Raw genomic sequence first — 19,958 nt, forward strand, 5'->3', positions numbered from 1 at the left:
TGTCTGCCGTAGACTTCTGTTTCCTGGACAATAGTCATAAACCTTTATTAAAGGGATATTGCAGCTAATTTTCTTGTCTCCGGTATGGGTTCTCCAGGCTGCTGATGCTTCTGGTACGCTCATAGACACTGATTATCTATTTGATGGATAGGTGATAACGGTTATAGATACAAATACCTCGGACCCCCATTTTCCATATAAATCCCAGGCCTCCATTACACATGCTTCAGTATGGAGAGAGCAAAGCAGATGCTAGTGATTGAGACCGCTCATCTCCACCCTACACCCATCTGCAGAGTTGTGGTTCTCAGACTCTTCTTCCATAACTTTGCTTGACGTTTTCATTTTTACACCCATAGAAGTGACTGTAGCAAGCATGGCCACCTGTTTATTCCGTCTCTGCCTCCGGAATGGAGTGCCAGAGGTGACCCCTGCATGTTTTGATACTTTAGACCTTTATTGCACATACATATATTTAATTTTTTAATTCTGCGGTGATTCATTCATCCTTACTCCAGGTTTACACTAGTTAAAATTTCATTTTGCCGATACAAAATCTCAAATAGTCTAAGACGGACCTGCATTTTGAACCAAGAAAACTTGCTGGCTGGAAGCTCTAGCGCCACCTGAAGGATCTGATGCTGGAGCACAGGAGGCACCTCTGTACGGATCCCCCGCTCATCCACAATTCCTAAGGTACAAGACAAAAAGTAATACATCATTTTCTGCAGACAATAACCCACAGGCTGTCGAAAAAAAAAAATTTTGCTAATGCATTGATCAATTCATTACTGCCCGAATCCACATCACAGTAATCTCTGTTTATCGGGTCCCTAACCAAATATTACCTCTATGTGCAGTTAAAACCTGCTTGTGTATGGGAAGCCAGTGAACTGGCTAAATAGGAAATTGAATAAACATGGCTGAAGGGCGGGACTGGGTTCCCAAAAAAAATGTTTTTTTTTCTGTCTGGGAACCCATTCCTGCCCTTCAGCCATGTTTATTCAATTTCCTATATAGCCAGGTCACCGGCTTCCCATACACAAGCAGGTTTTAACCGCACATAGAGGTAACTTTTGGTTAGAGATTCGATAAAGAGAGATTACCGTGACGTGGTTATCGGGCAGTAATGTATTGATTAATACATTAGCAAAATCTCTTTTTTCAATTAATTCTTAGCAGTCATACAATGTCACATGTTCAATTTTTCATATGGCTAATTGTATTTTTCATTTCTCTATGTATCATAGAGCAGTTATGCTTATTCATATTTCTCTGAATTTGGTGTGCAGTTTAATAAGACGTTATGTATCTAATAAATGATCAATTTCTTTACCATGAAGGACTTATGGCCCTGATATGCATGATTGTGGAGGTCACCTGATCTGTAGTATGTTTGTTTAAACGTAATAAGAATATCTGTGTATAAAAATAGTAGGATTTTTGTGTACTCACCGTAAAATCTCTTTCTCTGAGTCTTCATTGGGGGACACAGGACCATGGGTTATGCTGCTGTCACTAGGAGGCTGACACTAAGTAAACATAAAAAGTTAGCTCCTCCCTAGCAGTATACACCCCGAGCCGGAGGCGGGCTCAGATCAGTTTGGTGCACAAGCAGTAGGAGGAGTACCAGAATCACCATACATAAAACAAGTTGTAACTAAAACAATGCAGCCGTGCGAACAAGAGGTCTATGAACATAAGACCGCTGAAAATAGCAGGCAAATGCAATTAAACAACCAAAAAACCAAGCAGGGTGGGTGCTGTGTCCCCCAATGAAGACTCAGAGAAAGAGATTTTACGGTGAGTACACAAAAATCCTACTTTCTCTATCGTTTCATTGGGGGACACAGGACCATGGGACGTCCAAAAGCAGTCCCTGGGTGGGAATACCGAAGCCCGCAGATAGGAAGAAAACAACAACCTCCCTCGGCGGGCTTGTACTATAAATGAATGCTGTCACCCTATTATAGGTGTGCAACTGCTGCCTGCAAGACCTTTCTCCCAAAACTAGCATCTGCCGATGCTTGGGTGTGAACCTGGTAGAACCTAGTAAAGGTGTGCAGGCTAGACCAGGTGGCGGCCTTGCAGACCTGGTCGGCCGACGCCTGATGCCTAATCGCCCAAGAGGCTCCCACTGCACGTGTAGAGTGCGCCCTTACCCCCCGCGGCGGAGACTTGTCCCGAATCCGATAGGCCTCTGATATGGCGGAACGGATCCATCTGGCAATTGTGGCTTTGGATGCCGATTCACCCCTCTTGGGACCAGAAGGAAGGACAAACAGACCATCCGACGTACGGAACGGCGCGGTTCTGGAGACATAAATTCTAAGGGCGCGCACCAGGTCCAGGGTGTGCAAGGACCTCTCCAAGCTGTGAGAGGGGCCAGGACAGAAGGACGGAAGAACAATTTCTTCGTTAAGATGGAACGGGGAGACCACCTTTGGGAGAAAGGCGGGATCTGGCCGGAGAACCGCTTTGTCCTGGTGAAAAATCAAAAAGGGGGCACGACAAGAGAGAGCTGCCAGCTCTGACGTCCTGCGAATAGAAGTGATGGCAACGAGGAACACCACCTTCCAAGACAGGTGAGAAAGGGAAGAATCCCGCAAGGGCTCGAATGGGGGACCCTGAAGCGACCCTAGGACTAGATTAAGGTCCCACGGTTCTAGAGGCCGACGATACGGCGGGGCCAGGTGGGCCACTCCCTGGATGAAGGTCTTAACCTGTGGACGAGAGGCCAGTGGCTTCTGAAACAGGATTGACAACGCCGATACCTGGCCCTTTAGTGTTGCGAGCGAGAGACCCGCATCTAGGCCTGACTGCAAGAATGCCAATAGGGAAGGAAGGGAGAAGGCGAGAGGAGAAGAAATACTGTGCTCTTCACACCATCTGAAGAAAACCTTCCACGTGCGGTAGTATATTCTTGATGAAGATGGCTTCCTGGCCCTAATCATTGTCTGTATCACTCTTGAAGAAAAACCAGCCTTAGCTAGAACCCAGGATTCAATGGCCAGGCCGTCAAATTTAGGACCTGTGAGTTCTGATGGAAAAGAGGTCCCTGCTGCAGGAGATCTGGACGGTCTGGAAGACGCCACGGAGCGTCTGCGAGGAGCTGAGTGAGTTCCGCGAACCATGCTCGCCTGGGCCAGTCAGGAGCCACTAGAATGACCGGTATTCCTTCTGCCTTGATCTTCTTGAGGACCCTCGGGATCAGAGGGAGCGGAGGGAAGATGTACGGGAGACTGAACTGGCTCCATGACAAGGTGAGGGCGTCGACTCCTAAAGCCAAGCGGTCGCGGCACCGCACTACAAATTGCGGAACCTGACAGTTGAACCGGGAGGCCATTAGGTCCACATCCGGAACTCCCCATCTGTCGCAGATCTGGTTGAAGACTTCCCGGTTGAGGGACCATTCTCCGGAGGCGAGGCCTTCCCTGCTGAGGAAGTCCGCCGCCCAATTGTCCATGCCTGGGATGTGTACCGCTGAGATCAGGGAGTGGTGACACTCGGCCCAGTGCAAAATCTTCTTGACTTCTCGCATAGCCCCGACACTTCTTGTGCCGCCTTGGTGGTTGATGTACGCCACCGCCGTCGCATTGTCCGACTGGATCCTGACAGGGCAACCCTGTACTAGGTGCCGAAACTGCTGCAAGGCTAGCCGGATGGCTCTTATCTCCAGAATGTTGATCGAGAGAACTCTCCCACGGTGTCCATCAGCCCTGCGCTGTGTGATGCCGAAACACTGCTCCCCAGCCCTGGAGACTGGCATCGGTGGTCACCATCTTCCAATGGAGCGGGAGGAAAAACCTTCCTGACGCGAGGTTGCGTTGATTGAGCCACCAACGGAGGGAGTGGCGGGTCTCCGGCGAAAGATGAAACCTGCGATCCAGAGAAAAGGGAGATCTGTCCCACTTCTTCAGCAAGGCCAGCTGGAGGGGCCGGAGGTGGAACTGTGCAAAGGGTACCGCTTCCATCGCCGCCACCATACGACCGAGGACTCGCATGCCGAACCTGATGGAAACTTGGCGCTGACGCCGGAGAGCGCGGAGGCCTCGTTGCAGGGAGGACATCTTCTCCTGTGTGAGGAAAACTCGCCCTTGGGTGGTATCGAATACCATGCCTAAAAAGGTGATCCGACGGGCCGGGGTCAGAGAGGACTTCTTCCGATTGATCAGCCACCCTAACCGTGAAAGGGTGTCGATCGTGACCTGAACCCCAAGACGACAGTCCTCGAAAGAAGAACCTTTTATCAACATATCGTCCAAGTACGGGATGACCATAACACCCCTGGATTGTAGGACGGACATGGCAGCCGTCATGATCTTCGTAAAGACCCTGGGGGCGGATGCGAGGCCGAAAGGAAGAGCCGTGAACTGGAAGTGATCTTCCGCTATCGCAAAGCGGAGGAACTGTTGGTGAAAGGTGGCTATCGGGACGTGAAGATAGGCGTCTTGAATATCCAGCGATGCCAGGAATACGCCGACCTCCATGGACGCGATCAAGGACCGGAGTGACTCCATTCGAAACGGCCGAGGCCTCACCGACCTGTTTAGAAGCTTTAGGTCGAGGACGGGGCGGACAGAGCCGTCCTTCTTGGGGACCACGAAAAGGTTGGAATAGAACCCCTTGAAACGTTCTGCGGGAGGGACTGGTACCACGACTCCGGCTCGGAGGAGGGAGTCTATGGAGTGAAAGAACGCGCGAGCCCACGCGGGAGACTCGGGAGGGCGAGATAGGAAAAAACGTCTCGGTGGCCTTGCCTCGAATTCTATTTTGTAGCCTGATGTGATGATCTCTCTGACCCAGGCATCGGCGGTCAGGGGGATCCACACATGCTGGAAACGAGACAGACGCCCTCCCACGAGTCTGGCGCTGTTGCGCGCCGACCGCGAGTCACTTGGAGGAACGTCGGCGGTAGCCGGAAGAGGATTTCGTGGACTGGCGGGGACGTGAACGCCAGGCGGGATTGGTCTTGAATGACGGGGTCCTCCTGTCTCTCGGAGGAGAGCGGCTTTTTCGCGGCTGGGGAGTTGAAGCTGCGAAAGGGCCGGAAACGAGCGGTGGGGCGCCGATTCTGGAAGCGCTTGGGGCGCAATTGGGGGAGAGATGTACTCTTTCCTCCCGTTGCATCCGAGATCAACTGGTCCAGCTTATCTCCGAAAAGACGTTCCCCTAGGAAGGGCAGGGAAGTTAGTGACTTCTTAGAGGCCGCATCCGCGTTCCAGGACCGGAGCCAGAGGGCTCGACGGATGGCCATGTCGCGGGCGGGGAGGAGGGTGCCGGCACCGCGCTCACCCCTCTGCTCGGGTCCGGCTGCTGCTGCTCAGTGGTGGCTCGAGCGGTGGGCCGGATCCCGGGGGTTCTCAAGCGGCACTCCTCGCCCGTGAGTGAAAAAGGGGATTTTGTTGGGGAGATTGTCCGTGACGCCACCCACGGTTGTGGTGATTTCACCACCGCTGCTCAATATGGGGATCCCGGGGATGGTGATGCGGAGCAGCCAGGTGTTGTGTTGCCCCTCCGTGGGTAGGGGTTGGTGATCCCAGGGCCTGGTGATGAGGTGGGAGATGCAGGGCCTGGTGGGCGCAGGGACGCGGGGGCAGCGCTGTGCCTTGCGGCACTGTGGTACTCACTCAGCCTGAGACGTTGACACAGTTTTACGGTAAACCACACGGCTGGAAAGACGGTTCCCACGGACGGCTGCACTTGCTCTCCCAGTAGGTGACGGTGATGTCCCTTTTCCTTGCACCTTTGTTTCTGTGTTGGTAGCGATGGGTTCCCACCGGTAACCCGCTCCCCGGCTTCAAGCTGGACCGGAGGAGCTCTACTCTTTGCCCGCAGGCGCTGGCCCTGAGAAACTGGTGCCCTGGCGGTGGCGGTGTTTCTGCTACAATGGTTGGGCTGTTGCCTTCAATCGGGACTTGGTTGTTGGGGGATCTACGTCCCCTTCACTGACGGATTCGGCAAATTATGGCGACTCCTAGCCTTGCCGGGGTCCGAGAGGCCCCTGCCCTGGTGCTGACTGTCCTTTGGTACACTGCTCCAGACCGCCGGGCCACTACCTGTCCGCGGTCCTTCCAGGAACTTCCAAACGGTCCCCCTCCAGACAGTCACCGCCGTTGCTGACCTTGCTGACCCTGTCCTGCACACAGCTGGACTCTCTTCAGGCTTTCTTACTGTCACCTTTCACCTTCCTTCAACTTCTCCTACTCCTCCTTTACCACTTCCACTTCACTTCCTTTCACTTCCCTAACTAGACTCCTCTCACTTCCTCCTCCTTTCTCTATCTGCCTGGTTCTTCCCGCCTCCAGGGCTGTGAACTCCTCGGTGGGCGGAGCCAACCGCCTGGCCCACCCCCTGGTGTGATCATCAGCCCCTGGAGGAAGGCAACAAGGATTTTTGGTTAGCTTTGATGTACCTAACTGGGGTGTAGGGTGTGTTGGTGCAATGACCTGTGACCCCTGGCTTGCCCAGGGCGTCACAGCCACATTGTTGCTGGCGGCCTGGGCCGCGCAATTTGCAGACGCCAGGGCTGCATTGAGCAGGTACTCACCCGTGAGGGAAATCTGCGAGGCGATGGGAACCAGGTCCGGATTGGCAGGAATGGCGCGGAGACCGCAGCGTAGCGTGTCCGCCCAGGACATCAGAGCCTTCGCAACCCAAACCGAGGCAAAGGCCGGTGAGAGGGATGTGCCCGCTGCCTCGAAAGCGGAACGGGCCAACCTGTCAATAGTACGGTCCGTGGGGTCCTTGAGAGACGTACCGTTAGTGAGTGGAAGGACTGTGTGAGAAGACAGGCGGGAGATTGGGGGGGTCGACCACAGGGGAGCCTGCCCAATCCTTTCGAAGACCCTCAGGAAAGGGATAATGCAAATCAATGGACTTACCGCTGGTAAATACCTTGTCCGGCTGTTGCCTGTGGCTGCGCAGTAACTCAGCGAATTCTGGATGTCCGCTGAATGCGCTCTGGGCCCACTTCATCCGCTTAAACGAGACCTGGGTGCTCTGGGAGGAGACGGGGTCCACCTGTACCTTTAGGGTCTGGTTTACTGCTTCTATCAGGCTATTCACCATGCGCCGAATATCAGCCGCCTGCTCTGAGTCCAGCAGGGGTGCTGCATCGGAATCATCGGAGCGGTCAGAAGACTCCCTGGAGGAATGATGGTCTGGACCTGGGGATGAAGGTGAAACCTGGGAAGAGGCTGAAGATGAGACCTGGCGGGTCCGCTTCTGAGCAGCAGAGGAGGTCCCTGCAACGGGGCTCACCTGCTCCGGAGGCGATTGCGTCGGGTCTGCGGGAATCTGGGCGAGCGACGGCAACAGGCGCAGTGCTTGCGCGATGGTCCGAGAAGCCTCAGGGAGGGAATCTACGGACTGGGACAGGGACGCTAGCCAGTCGGGGGGGGGGGGGCCGGAACGCAGGGGCCTGCAGCATCTGGCGCTGTGGCGTCTGCGGTATTAGAAGCGTCGGCCGCGGAGTCCTGGGGAGGCTGCGCGTCTGTAGAACAGACTGAGCATAGTGGGGCGCCCTGGCCCTGGGAAAATTTGGTCTTGCAGGAGGAGCATGCAAAAAATAAGGCAAAGGGGGCCTGCTTGGGTCGGGTGGACTTAGCATTAGGCATGGTGAAAACAAGTACTCTCCCTGGTGGCTGCTAGGAAGGAGACAGGAGAGGGTTAACTCGTCCCTAAACTCAGAGAACGCTACCTAGTGAGGGCTACTCCTTAGGAGCAGAGCTTACCCAGGTCCTGTGTGCTGCCCACCAGTCCAGAAGAGGGAGTCCAGGAGTGAGCTGGCCAGAAGAGTGAGAACGCCGGCGCGCTGCAGCCTCAGGGCACCAGAGACAGGCTAAAATGGCGAGGGGACGCTGGAGGAGGCTGGGGGAGGAGCAGCATTCCGGCGCGAAAAACCGGAGGATCCACAGCCCCCACCATAAGCCATGAGGCAGAGCGGTGGGAGGAGACTGGGCAGACGACCGGCGGCCAATAGCGCTGCAGCGGGGGCGTGGCTAGGACGCAGGAGCGACTAGGCCGAGACCGGGGGCAAGTGCAGGAGAGGTCGGTCCTACCTGTAATCGGCGGCGCCGGCCCAGCGACTGATGCGATGCAGGCAGGGCGCCCTGCCCCTGCCTGTGTACAGTGCTACTCGTCCAGGAAGACTCTGGGGGAGAGCGTGCTGAGGCAGGGAAGTGAACATCATGATGGGGGTAGCAGCCCCCTTGCAGGAGAAGGCAGCGTGACAGGGGCCCATCGATTACACACGCGCTGCGGAGGTCCCATCCCTGCTGTACTCCCCTGTACGCCCTTTGGGGTGATACCGCAGGGCGAATCAGGGGTGCCCACAACAACCTGCCCACACGCGCAACCCCGGGAGTGGTACCACGGGGATGGACGGGGGAGAGGGCCCGAAATCTCAAGCCCCTGCGACCCTGGGGAGTGGTACCCACAGGGCTGCGGAGGATGAGTGAAGCGAATACCTACAGAGAAAAAGAACACAGGTATAAGAGCGATGAGCGGCGCCGAAATAAAAGAAAAAAAGCGCAAACATACATGGCTGAGGGGGGCCGAGACGGCCCACATCAGCCTCCTACGACACTAAAGCTAAAACTGATCTGAGCCCGCCTCCGGCTCGGGGTGTATACTGCTAGGGAGGAGCTAACTTTATGTTTACTTAGTGTCAGCCTCCTAGTGACAGCAGCATAACCTATAGTCCTGTGTCCCCCAATGAAACGATAGAGAAAATTAAAATGTAGATGTAGTTGTATAATTATCTATCTGTCTATGTAGCCATTGCACAGACCTATAGTATAATTCAAAGTTGTATAATCATGAAGGAGTTAACTAAAGATGATGAAGCCAGAATGTGAAGCTGTAAGTGTTATCAGTAATGTTCACATAGAAGGTGTCACAAACCACCGGGGGGGTCACTCAGAAATCCCCCGCGCTGGCTACCAGTACGTCACAATCGGGGGGTAACAAGTGGGGTCACCCCTCCTTTATACCTCCCGACCGACAGACAGAGCACGTGACGCGCTCTCTAGCGCCCCTCTTATAGTCAGGCCAATTATGGAATTGCCCGACAATAAGCAAGGAGGCCGCTATACTACTTATGCCGATTATTGAAGGGTCCCCGGTGAGAGTAGGGTATATATTCCCCCGACCTCCGCGGGCGGAATATATAATATCTTCCCGAATCTCACTGGCCTCCCCACAATAATCCTTGGCACAACTCGCTGCCACCAACCGCTTCACGGTAACTATTAGCCGAACACACAGACGTGGGATTCAAGATCGAGATAACAGAACAGCCCAAGATTAATTATATAATTTAATCAGCCTAAAGCACACTAGAAACTACAATATATACAATAGGGAATCTACAGAATATACATAGGTCAGAGTACAGTTACAGATAAAGCATGGTTTACAGACAGGTATGCAATTCAATCAGTTACCTTGTGCGTCTGGCCACAGGGGGGCGCTGTAGACCAGGTTTCTAGGAACTCCCACAGATGTTTCCTGCACGTGACCCCCAGCGAAAGAACACTGGAAAATGGCCGAAGTAGGGTTATCAACCTGGGCAAATCCAGGTCCCCTCCTACCTTCGTGACCTCAGAGGGAGCACTGCTCCACCCCTGGCTGGAGTTATGGACAAAATCCACAACATGGAATATGGCCATAACTTGGCCTGGGAGCGTCGTAGGCGGACGCCAATGCTCTCATTGTGACAGTTATGAATTTAGCTACAGAATGAGAGGTTTCATGACTTGTCTACTAGTTCCACATTGGCTGATATCACGCCTGGGGTATTTCCCAAGCTCCCGCTCCCATAAAAAAGGTGTGCCAGCATCGTCCGCATGCGAAAACACCATTTTTATGGTTGCCGTATTTATCGGAAATATGGCTTGCGAGATATGAACCATTTTTTACTGGAGTCGTTCTGTCTGGCTAGTTCCAGAGCCTTATAATGAGATACAACTCTTGTTACAGGGTGACGGCAGGGAGTCATCCTGTGTCCTTTGTTCCCACATCACCTAATTTCCATATCACAGGAGAGGGCCATGGGATGGGTTGCTAAACAAGTTGTGTGAAGGAAAGGGGGGGTGACACCAGGAGAGGGCTTCCTGACATAACTTGAATATCATGATTTATCGTCATATCTCCGGATTTACCTCACACCTCCCCCCTTTTGAGGGCGCTAGGGGGCAGCACACTCCGGTGTTCCCCCGTGCGCCCGTCCGCGACCTCTCCTTGTCGGGACAGCCCGTCTGCGTTACCGTGGTCACGGCCCCTTTTGTGGCGAATGGTGAAGTTGTATTGCTGGAGCGCAAGGCTCCATCGCAACAGTCGCCCATTCGTCCCAGAGACGGTGTGCAACCAGCTGAGGGGGTTGTGGTCCGTCTCCACGATGAAGTGGCGCCCGTATAGATAGGGTTGCAGACGCTGCAGGGCCCACACTATGGCCAGGCACTCCTTCTCCATTGTGGAATAGGCCACTTCCCTCGGTAACAGCTTCCTGCTCAGGTACAAGACTGGGTGCTCTTGGCTCGCAGAGTCCACCTGGCTGAGCACCGCACCGAGGCCGAAGTCACTGGCGTCGGTCTGTACTACAAACGGCCGCGTGAAGTCGGCTGCCTGTAGCACGGGCGGGCTGGACAGGGCGTCCTTTAGGGCCCGGAAGGCTGTCTCGCAGTCCATTGTCCAATCGACTGCAGAGGGCAGCTTCTTCTTGGTGAGGTCCGTCAGGGGCTTTGCCAGGCTACTATAGCATGGAACAAACCTCCTATAGTACCCAGCGGTCCCCAAGAAGGACATCACCTGCTTCTTGGTCCTGGGGGTGGGCCAGGATGCGATGGCCTCCACTTTCTCAGGCTCGGGCTTCAGTGTTCCCCCGCCTACCCGGTGACCGAGGTACTGGACCTCGCTCATGGCCAGCTGACACTTGCCCGGCTTGATGGTCAAACCTGCCCGGTGGACCCGCCTGAGCACCTGTGCTAGATGCTCTAGGTGATCTTCCCAGGTGGGACTGAAGACGGCAATGTCATCCAGGTACGCGGCCGCGTACCCTTCAAGTCCCTTGAGCAGGGTGTTGACCATCCGCTGGAAAGTGGCAGGGGCATTCCTCATCCCGAATGGCATCACCGTGGACTCGTACAGTCCAAATGGGGTAATAAAGGCAGAGCGTTCCCTGGCCTTGCGAGTCAGGGGGATCTGCCAATATCCCCGGCTCAGGTCCATGATGGTCAGGTACTGAGCCCCGGCCAACTGATCGAGCAGGTCATCGATGCGTGGCATTGGGTACGCATCGGCGACCGTGACAGCATTGAGCCCCCTGTAGTCCACGCAGAACCGAGTGGTTCGGTCCTTCTTAGGGACGAGGACTACAGGCGAGGCCCAAGCGCTGTTGGATGCCTGGATCACCCCCAGCTTCAGCATCTCGTCAATCTCCTGGCGCATGTGTTGCTGCACCTCCAGGGAGACCCGATATGCTGAACGCCGGATCGGGGGATGATCCCCAGTGTCCACGTGATGGACAGCCAAGTCAGTCCTTCCGGGCTGGTTGGTAAACAACCCCCGGAAGGGGTGTAGGGTGGCCCACAGCTGGGACCGTTGGTCCTCCAAGAGCTGGTGGCCAACCTCCACATCCTCAATGGATCCGCCTGCCCTAACCTGGGCTAGCATATCCAAGAGGGTTTCCGCTTCTCCCTCCTCGGGCAGGTTGCACACGGGGAGCGCACATGCCTCCCGCTCATGATGTGCCTTCATCATGTTCACATGGAAGGGCTTCCGCCTTCCACGGGCAGGGTCCAGGGTGACCAGGTACGTCACAGGGTTGAGCTGCTGATACACGAGGTATGGGCCTTCCCAGGCTGCCTGAAGCTTGTCCTGTGGTACGGGGACCAGTACCCACACCTTTTGACCCACTTGGTAGGTCCTCTCACAAGCGTTCTGGTCGTACCAACGCTTCTGATCGGCCTGGGCTTGAGCCATATTGTCGTGTACCAGTTGCGTCAAGGCCTGCATTTTGTCCCGGAAGCGCATGACATACTCGATAACCGACACTCCAGGGGTGGCCAAATCCCCTTCCCAAGCCTCTTTCACCAGAGCCAGGGGGCCCCGCACACGTCGCCCGTACAGGAGCTCAAACGGTGAGAATCCTGTTGAGGCCTGTGGAACCTCCCGGTAAGCAAATAACAGGTGTGGGAGATACCGCTCCCAGTCACGCCCATGGGAGTCGACCAACATCTTAAGCATCTGCTTTAAGGTGCCATTGAACCGCTCGCACAGGCCATTAGTCTGTGGATGGTACGGGCTGGCCACCAGATGTCGCACCTGGACTTGCTTACAGAGGGCCTCCATCAGCTGGGACATGAATTGGGTCCCCCGGTCAGTGAGCATTTCCTGGGGAAAACCCACTCGGGAGAAAATCTCCAGCAATGCGGTGGCCACCTTGTCAGCCCGAATGGACGACAAGGCCACTGCTTCTGGGTACCGGGTGGCATAGTCCACTACCGTCAGTATGAAGCGTTTCCCGGAGCTGCTGGGGATGGCCAGCGGGCCGACCAGATCCACAGCCACCCTCCTGAAAGGCTCATCGATGATGGGCAGAGATACCAGTGGGGCTTTGGGGCGTGGCCCCGCCTTCCCCACTCTCTGACAGGTTTCACACGAACGGCAGTAGGCAGCCACATCGGCCCCCATTTTTGGCCAGTAGAAATGCTGGTTTAACCTGGCCTTGGTCTTAGCGATCCCTAGGTGTCCGGCCATCGGAATCTCATGTGCGATCCGCAACAACTCCGTCCGGAACGGATAGGGTACCACCAACTGTCGGTCCCTGGGCCACGCCTCCGGTGAACCCTGCTGGACCGTGGCCCGGTACAGCCGTCCTTGGTCCCAGACCACTCGCTCCGGGTCCGAGTCCGAGGGAGGCTGTGCCGCCTGCTCCTTAAGAGCTTTCAGGCTGTCGTCAGCTTCTAACGCTGCCTGAAACCCCTGACTAGATGTGGCCAGAATCGACGAGACTGTCACATCTTCGGTCAGTACCCCGGGACCTGTGTCCTGGCCTCCACCTGACTCGGCTGCCACTTGGTCAGAAGGGGAAGAGCTATCGGACCTCCGGGAGGCCCCTTGGCTTCCAGCACTCCCACTGCGGGTGACAGCGGCCACAGCCGCTGCGACCGTGGGTCGTGCCTGCTCCTCCTCCGTTCCTGACCAAGTCGCCGGTTCAGGCAGACCGACCTGGCTTCCTGACACCCCGGTTGTGGGGGAACCATGCACCGAGATCTTACCTGGGAGCACTTCCGCTCCTGGACCGGCCCCAATCTCACCTGCCTGTTCCCCTCCTGCAGCAACAGAACCCCGCTGTGAAATCTCTGGGGACCCCACATTTGCTGTGGTAGCCCCCACCCCACACACTGGTCCTCCCCCTGCAGCACCCTGCTCTCTGCTTATCCCTGCAGAGGGCAGCAGATCCCAGCTCACAGGCTGATTACTTGTAGAGGCATTGTCACACCTTTCTCTGACCCCCTCCCCTGTCACAGCTGCAGCTGTGTGTGTGTCTATGGTGTCTATGCAAGCAGAAATATCAGAGTTCACTCCCTCCTCCCTTACATCATTCATAGATAACACATTAACATTGTCCGGAGGCATGTCAGTACTGGCTGAAGGTTCAGCCCTTGGTTGGGGCCCAAACTGGGAGGTTATCTGCCCCAAATCTGTCCCAAGTAGCACGTTTGCGGGGATCCGATCAGTTACCCCCACCTCCCTCACCCCTCGCCCTGCGCCCCAGTCCACATAAATGTCAGCAACAGGCAGCGCCGGGTCAATGCCTCCAATCCCGGAGACAGCGAGGGTTTTTCCAGGGATCAAGTCTTGGGGGGACACCATCTCAGGCCGCACCAGAGTCACCTCCGAGGCGCTGTCTCGCAGTCCTATGGTCACAGACCGGCCGACGGTGACAGGTTGGAAGCTGTCCAGGGACCTACCACCACCCCCACCCACACAATACACCTTGGGCGGCCCTTGGGACGGGGACGGAGCCGGGGCCTTGGGACGCTGAGGGCACATGGCCTTGAAGTGTCCAGGTAGGTTGCACTGGTGGCACCGTCTTGGTTCTGCCACGGGCCTGGAGAGGGGAGTTGAGGGGGACACCCCCTGCAGTCTAGGGGCAGGTGGGGCAGTCGCAGAATTCATCTTACCCCCTCTCCAGGTGCTGCTGGTGGCTGCTCTCCTGGCTTCAGGAGCCCGATTGTTGGTGTAGTCATCGGCCAGGGCAGCTGTAGCCGTGGACCCCTTTGGCTTCTGGTCTCGGATGAACTGGCGGAGATCCTCAGGGCAGTTCCACAAGAGTTGCTCCGTGATGAACAAGTCCAGGATCTCCGGTCCGGTGGAAAGTTGCAGGCCTTGGGTCCAGTGGTCGGCAGCTCGGGCAAGTGCCCGCCTGTGGTCAGCCCAGGAGTCCTTTGGTCCCTTCTGTAGGCTCCGGAACTTCTTGCGGTAGGACTCTGGGGTGAGGTTGTACTGTTGGATCAGGGCCCGCTTGATGGTGTCGTAGCCCTGATCTGCCTCAGCAGGCAAGTCCCCAAGGATATCCAGGGCCTTACCCCTTAAACGGGGGGTCAGGTATTTGGCCCACTGCTCCTTGTCCAGATGGTGCTGCAAGCAAGTCCGTTCAAAAGCAGTCAAGAAAGAGTCCAAGTCTCCATCCTTCTCCAGCACTGGGAAGTCCTCAACACGGACCTTTGGAAGTTTGGTGTCTTGAAGGTCACGTGTGGCTGACGAGGGCCGGAGCTGAGCTAGCTGCAGCTGGTGGTCACGGTCTGCCTGTTGCCGTCGCTCCGCAGCCTCACGCTCTGCCTGGCGCTCTTCACGCGCTGCCTGCCGCTCTGCCCTGCGCTCTGCCAGGAGTTCCTTGTAGCCCTCCTGGTCTCCAGCCTGGAGAAGGGCCATAGCCATTTGAAGAAGGCTATCCGAGCCTCCCAGGCTCGGTGGAATGGCACGTGGTGATCTGCGGCACGCTGCAGAGCTAGGCGATTCACTGTCCCTTTCAGAGCGGAGGGCTGGCATCTGGCTCGTTGAGGAACCTTGGGTGAGCTCCTCCTCATCTTGTCCAGCAGTGCCAGGTTGCGCAATGTCCTCGGCAGAACGGTTTTCTGGCGTCGAGCTCCTGGAGGACTCGTGGGCAACCTCCTCATTGCTGTCCACAGCACCGTCCTCCCTCTCTTCGGCTCCTGCCTTAGCATTGGCCAGTTGCATAGCTCTGCTCCTGGTGCCATCAGCCATTCTTGCAGACTTTTGGTCACTGACACAGAACTGACACCTGATGCCTCCACACACCTTACAGTATCTGCACTCTGACACTCTAGTGTTGAGCTAGTCTGAAGACCCCAGCAGCCACAGCTGCTGCAGGCAGTCTTTAGTGTCTGGGAGTATGGGTCTCACACTCACACACACTATTATCTCGATCCCACCGTTGCCACCAATATGTCACAAACCACCGGGGGGGTCACTCAGAAATCCCCCGCGCTGGCTACCAGTACGTCACAATCGGGGGGTAACAAGTGGGGTCACCCCTCCTTTATACCTCCCGACCGACAGACAGAGCACGTGACGCGCTCTCTAGCGCCCCTCTTATAGTCAGGCCAATTATGGAATTGCCCGACAATAAGCAAGGAGGCCGCTATACTACTTATGCCGATTATTGAAGGGTCCCCGGTGAGAGTAGGGTATATATTCCCCCGACCTCCGCGGGCGGAATATATAATATCTTCCCGAATCTCACTGGCCTCCCCACAATAATCCTTGGCACAACTCGCTGCCACCAACCGCTTCACGGTAACTATTAGCCGAACACACAGACGTGGGATTCAAGATCGAGATAACAGAACAGCCCAAGATGAATTATATAATTTAATCAGCCTAAAGCACACTAGAAACTACAATATATACAATAGGGAATCTACAGAATATACATAGGTCAGAGTACAGTTACAGATAAAGCATGGTTTACAGACAGGTATGCAATTCAATCAGTTACCTTGTGCGTCTGGCCACAGGGGGGCGCTGTAGACCAGGTTTCTAGGAACTCCCACAGATGTTTCCTGCACGTGACCCCCAGCGAAAGAACACTGGAAAATGGCCGAAGTAGGGTTATCAACCTGGGCAAATCCAGGTCCCCTCCTACCTTCGTGACCTCAGAGGGAGCACTGCTCCACCCCTGGCTGGAGTTATGGACAAAATCCACAACATGGAATATGGCCATAACTTGGCCTGGGAGCGTCGTAGGCGGACGCCAATGCTCTCATTGTGACAGTTATGAATTTAGCTACAGAATGAGAGGTTTCATGACTTGTCTACTAGTTCCACATTGGCTGATATCACGCCTGGGGTATTTCCCAAGCTCCCGCTCCCATAAAAAAGGTGTGCCAGCATCGTCCGCATGCGAAAACACCATTTTTATGCTTGCCGTATTTATCGGAAATATGGCTTGCGAGATATGAACCATTTTTTACTGGAGTCGTTCTGTCTGGCTAGTTCCAGAGCCTTATAATGAGATACAACTCTTGTTACAGGGTGACGGCAGGGAGTCATCCTGTGTCCTTTGTTCCCACATCACCTAATTTCCATATCACAGGAGAGGGCCATGGGATGGGTTGCTAAACAAGTTGTGTGAAGGAAAGGGGGGGTGACACCAGGAGAGGGCTTCCTGACATAACTTGAATATCATGATTTATCGTCATATCTCCGGATTTACCTCACAGAAGGAATGTACGGGAGGCAGGCAATATGATGTGAGAAAATGGGGAGTGCAAAGCATTTTTTGTTAGCTTCAAGGTTATTCATGCTTACGGTATAATTGGATCTATCTTATTAAACCAGTTCAGTTGGTGATGCTGGCTGAAAAGAGAGCATGTCTGTGTTCTTTGTCTTATATACATTGAGAGATTATTATATATATATATATATATATATATATATATATATATATATATATATATATATATATATATATATTAGCACCGATACACAGTTAATTTGGTATCGTCTCTGGATATCCCAAATGAGGACTCCATTAGCAGTCTTCAACGCAAATTCCTCCCTTGACAGTTTGGCGCCCAACGTGGGGCTCTACGGAGACACTGCTGACCTGGAGATACCGATGGCTTGGACGTCGCTGACTGAGATCTCCCTCTGCTCCAAGTAGACTGATCATCTCCATCCCACGGTAGGTGTTACATACTGTGTATTCACTGCCGCTGTGGTTGGTTTGGAGAGGAGGGATTGACGGGCTGTGTGTCCTTATTGGTGTTAAAAGGTACCTGATTGTGACTCAGGGGTAGTGCCCGCTGGAGCTCAGAGCACGATCTCAGCCCTGAGGTGTGGATCGAGTGTCACACGGGATCCAGAGGACGGTTGTTATGGCAGGAAAGACGGTGGTGACTGGATATAGCTAGTTAGACTGACCCGGTCTGTAATTAAAGACGCGGGGGAGTTCCCGAGACCGAAGATAGTGAGTTAGGACATTTAAATATTGGTACAGCTGACTAAGTCCGGAGGCCGGGACTTGTTTGTATGTGCATATGCATTCTTGTACGACCTCCTCCGTGACACGGAAGATTTTCACGTGACCGAAGATAGTGAGTTAGGACAATAAAAAATATTGGTGCAGCTGATCAAGTCCAGAGGGAATACATTTTGTACCCCTCCTCCGTGACGCGGGATACCCTTATTACTATATAGCTGAGGAGTTGCCAGCTAGTATAGAGGTGTAGCCTTAGGTGCCGGCCGGACTCTAACGTTCACCGCATAGTTATATTAGTGTAATCCAGACACCACCAAGATAGCAAAAATGTTTAGACCGGAGAAGACAAGGTTAAGAAAACTGAGGATTCACAGTGGATTTAGTAAACATTCCTTAGGGAGGGGCACGTGCTGGAGACAGTTCAGCGGTGTGACATGCCCCGGAGATTTCCAGAGTATTACTTGTTAATTGATGCTGAATTGTTTAACAGAATAACGCAGATATTGCTATCAGAAAGATATATTGAAGTCACAGAAGAGGATGAGCGAGGAGATGTTGTGTTTTTCTATATGTTACCCGAGTCTGAGGACAGATCTGAGGGTCCTCCGGCAGTTTGTTTTGTTGCTGCCCCACAACCTGATCCCCATTCTATTCCCCCATCCCGGAGATATTCACAGATGCTGCAGTGACTAGACAGCATCCCTTAACCCTTTCCACACCCATACCCCTGGACCCTCACATACCTGCAATGCCGTCTCTCCCCTCACCGGCCAGTCTGCCGTCACGCTCCCCAGTTACCAATCCCCTCCCCTTGGATCCCCCTTTTTCCCTTAGGACACATAGTGAGCCTTACCCCGAACCCAACGAGGAACAGCCCTCATTTAAATATGTCCCTTTCAACCCTATCCAGTCAGCGGCATTAACCCCCTGCCTGCCAGATCCGAAAATTAACCCTATGCGATTTTATAGGAAGATGCTACAGGTCCACTAGTTATATTCAGCTGCTCGGAAGGACCTAGTTAATATCACCAAAGTAAAAGCAGGAGACAGTTTTTGGCCCTTAATGGAGCCCCATCTCCCAATGCCCCCACGCACTGACACCATTTTCCAAAGTGGACAACAGTATTGTGTTGCTTTAAAAAGATGGGCTCAAGATCAATTGGTATATACAAATGTGCCCGTGCAGCCCCCCCCACAGCCCATGCCCCAACAAAGTCCAAACCCCGTATACGTAGCTCCCAATCAACAAAGCCAGCAACAGGATTGTTGGCGTTGTGGTCAGACCGGTCACTATCAAAGAAAGTGTCACACCCGCAAATCTCAGTGTTTGGCCAGGAACCCTCAAAACCGTAACCAAAACTTGCAACACATAAATTTACAATAAAGGTGTTCCCTGTAGATCCAGTAATGATCTACCTGAAGCCTGGTGTGCTTTTTCCCAGAGTATCACAGTATCCCTTTAAATCAGTCCCAGGAGATTTCCCAAGATACTGCCCACAGTCCGGCTGCACCCAGGAGTCTGCCCCAACCTTCCCTAGTGACACAGGGGGGAGCCCCGGACTGCTTGTTTTTGTTGCAGTGATTTCCAGTCCCAAGCTACCCGCTCTAATGATGCTCTCCATTCCACTCCATCAATCTTAAGGTTTCTATAATATATGTTTCTGTAGTACTTTTGTTTCTGCTGGCTGACACGGTACAGAAATATATTTTATATATTTCTATAGTGAAAGTTCTGCCCATGTTTTTCTTTTTCTTGTATCTGTTTTTCCCACCAGCTGTTCTAACATCGCGCATCCTGAAGGAGATGGGGGGGGCATAAGTCAGCGCAGGGATGTGTGGGAGTGTTTCCAGTAAGCTGCTGCAAGTCACAAGTTGTGGAGAGCAGAGAAAAAGAAAAAAAAAAAAAAAAAAAAAAAAGGAAGTAGAGAAAAGTAAAAAAAAAAAAAAAAAAAAAAAAAAGGTAGCTTCAGCAGATTTACAAAGCTGTTTCTGTCTTATGTACTAACAAGTGCTTTTTCCGGCTGGTGGAGTGGATTTTGTTTAATCCTTAGAGTTCAAAATTTCATAGGAGATTATCAATAGTATTCTGCTGCTATTTAAATAATTAAATTAATTTTGCAGGGAAAAGCATATTTTTTAAAATATACAAATTAGGGTTTTTTTTGTGTTTATGGTTATGTTTTTGTTTTCTATTATTTTTGCATACAAAATACCAATATTGATTACTTTCCTTTTCTTTTGTAGATACAGAATACTATGAACCCTGTTGTAAGGTTTCAAAATTTTCCAGTAGAGTATAAGTTATATTTATCGGTTGGTTAATCATATTGTTTACTGTTATGGATCTATATATTTTGCCAAAGTAGTATATAAAAAGGGAGGAAGTAGATATCTATTGCATTTTTCCAGCAGCATATATATTGGATAGGCTTTAAAGAAGGCT

General features: G+C 53.3%; 1 protein-coding gene across 3 annotated transcripts in view; it reads right to left on the minus strand.

The window, feature by feature from the left end:
• Window positions 1-19,958, minus strand: part of URB1 (URB1 ribosome biogenesis factor) — a 311,203-nt gene that overhangs the window by 177,967 nt on the left and 113,278 nt on the right. For all 3 annotated transcript variants that reach the window (XM_075335040.1, XM_075335039.1, XM_075335038.1), the window contains one exon: window positions 579-691. In XM_075335040.1, coding sequence (XP_075191155.1) covers window positions 579-691 — 113 coding nt within the window. The remainder of the gene's footprint in view (window positions 1-578; window positions 692-19,958) is intronic.

This window comes from Anomaloglossus baeobatrachus, chromosome 2 (assembly GCF_048569485.1).
Source record: "Anomaloglossus baeobatrachus isolate aAnoBae1 chromosome 2, aAnoBae1.hap1, whole genome shotgun sequence".
Classification (NCBI taxonomy): Eukaryota; Metazoa; Chordata; class Amphibia; order Anura; family Aromobatidae; genus Anomaloglossus; species Anomaloglossus baeobatrachus.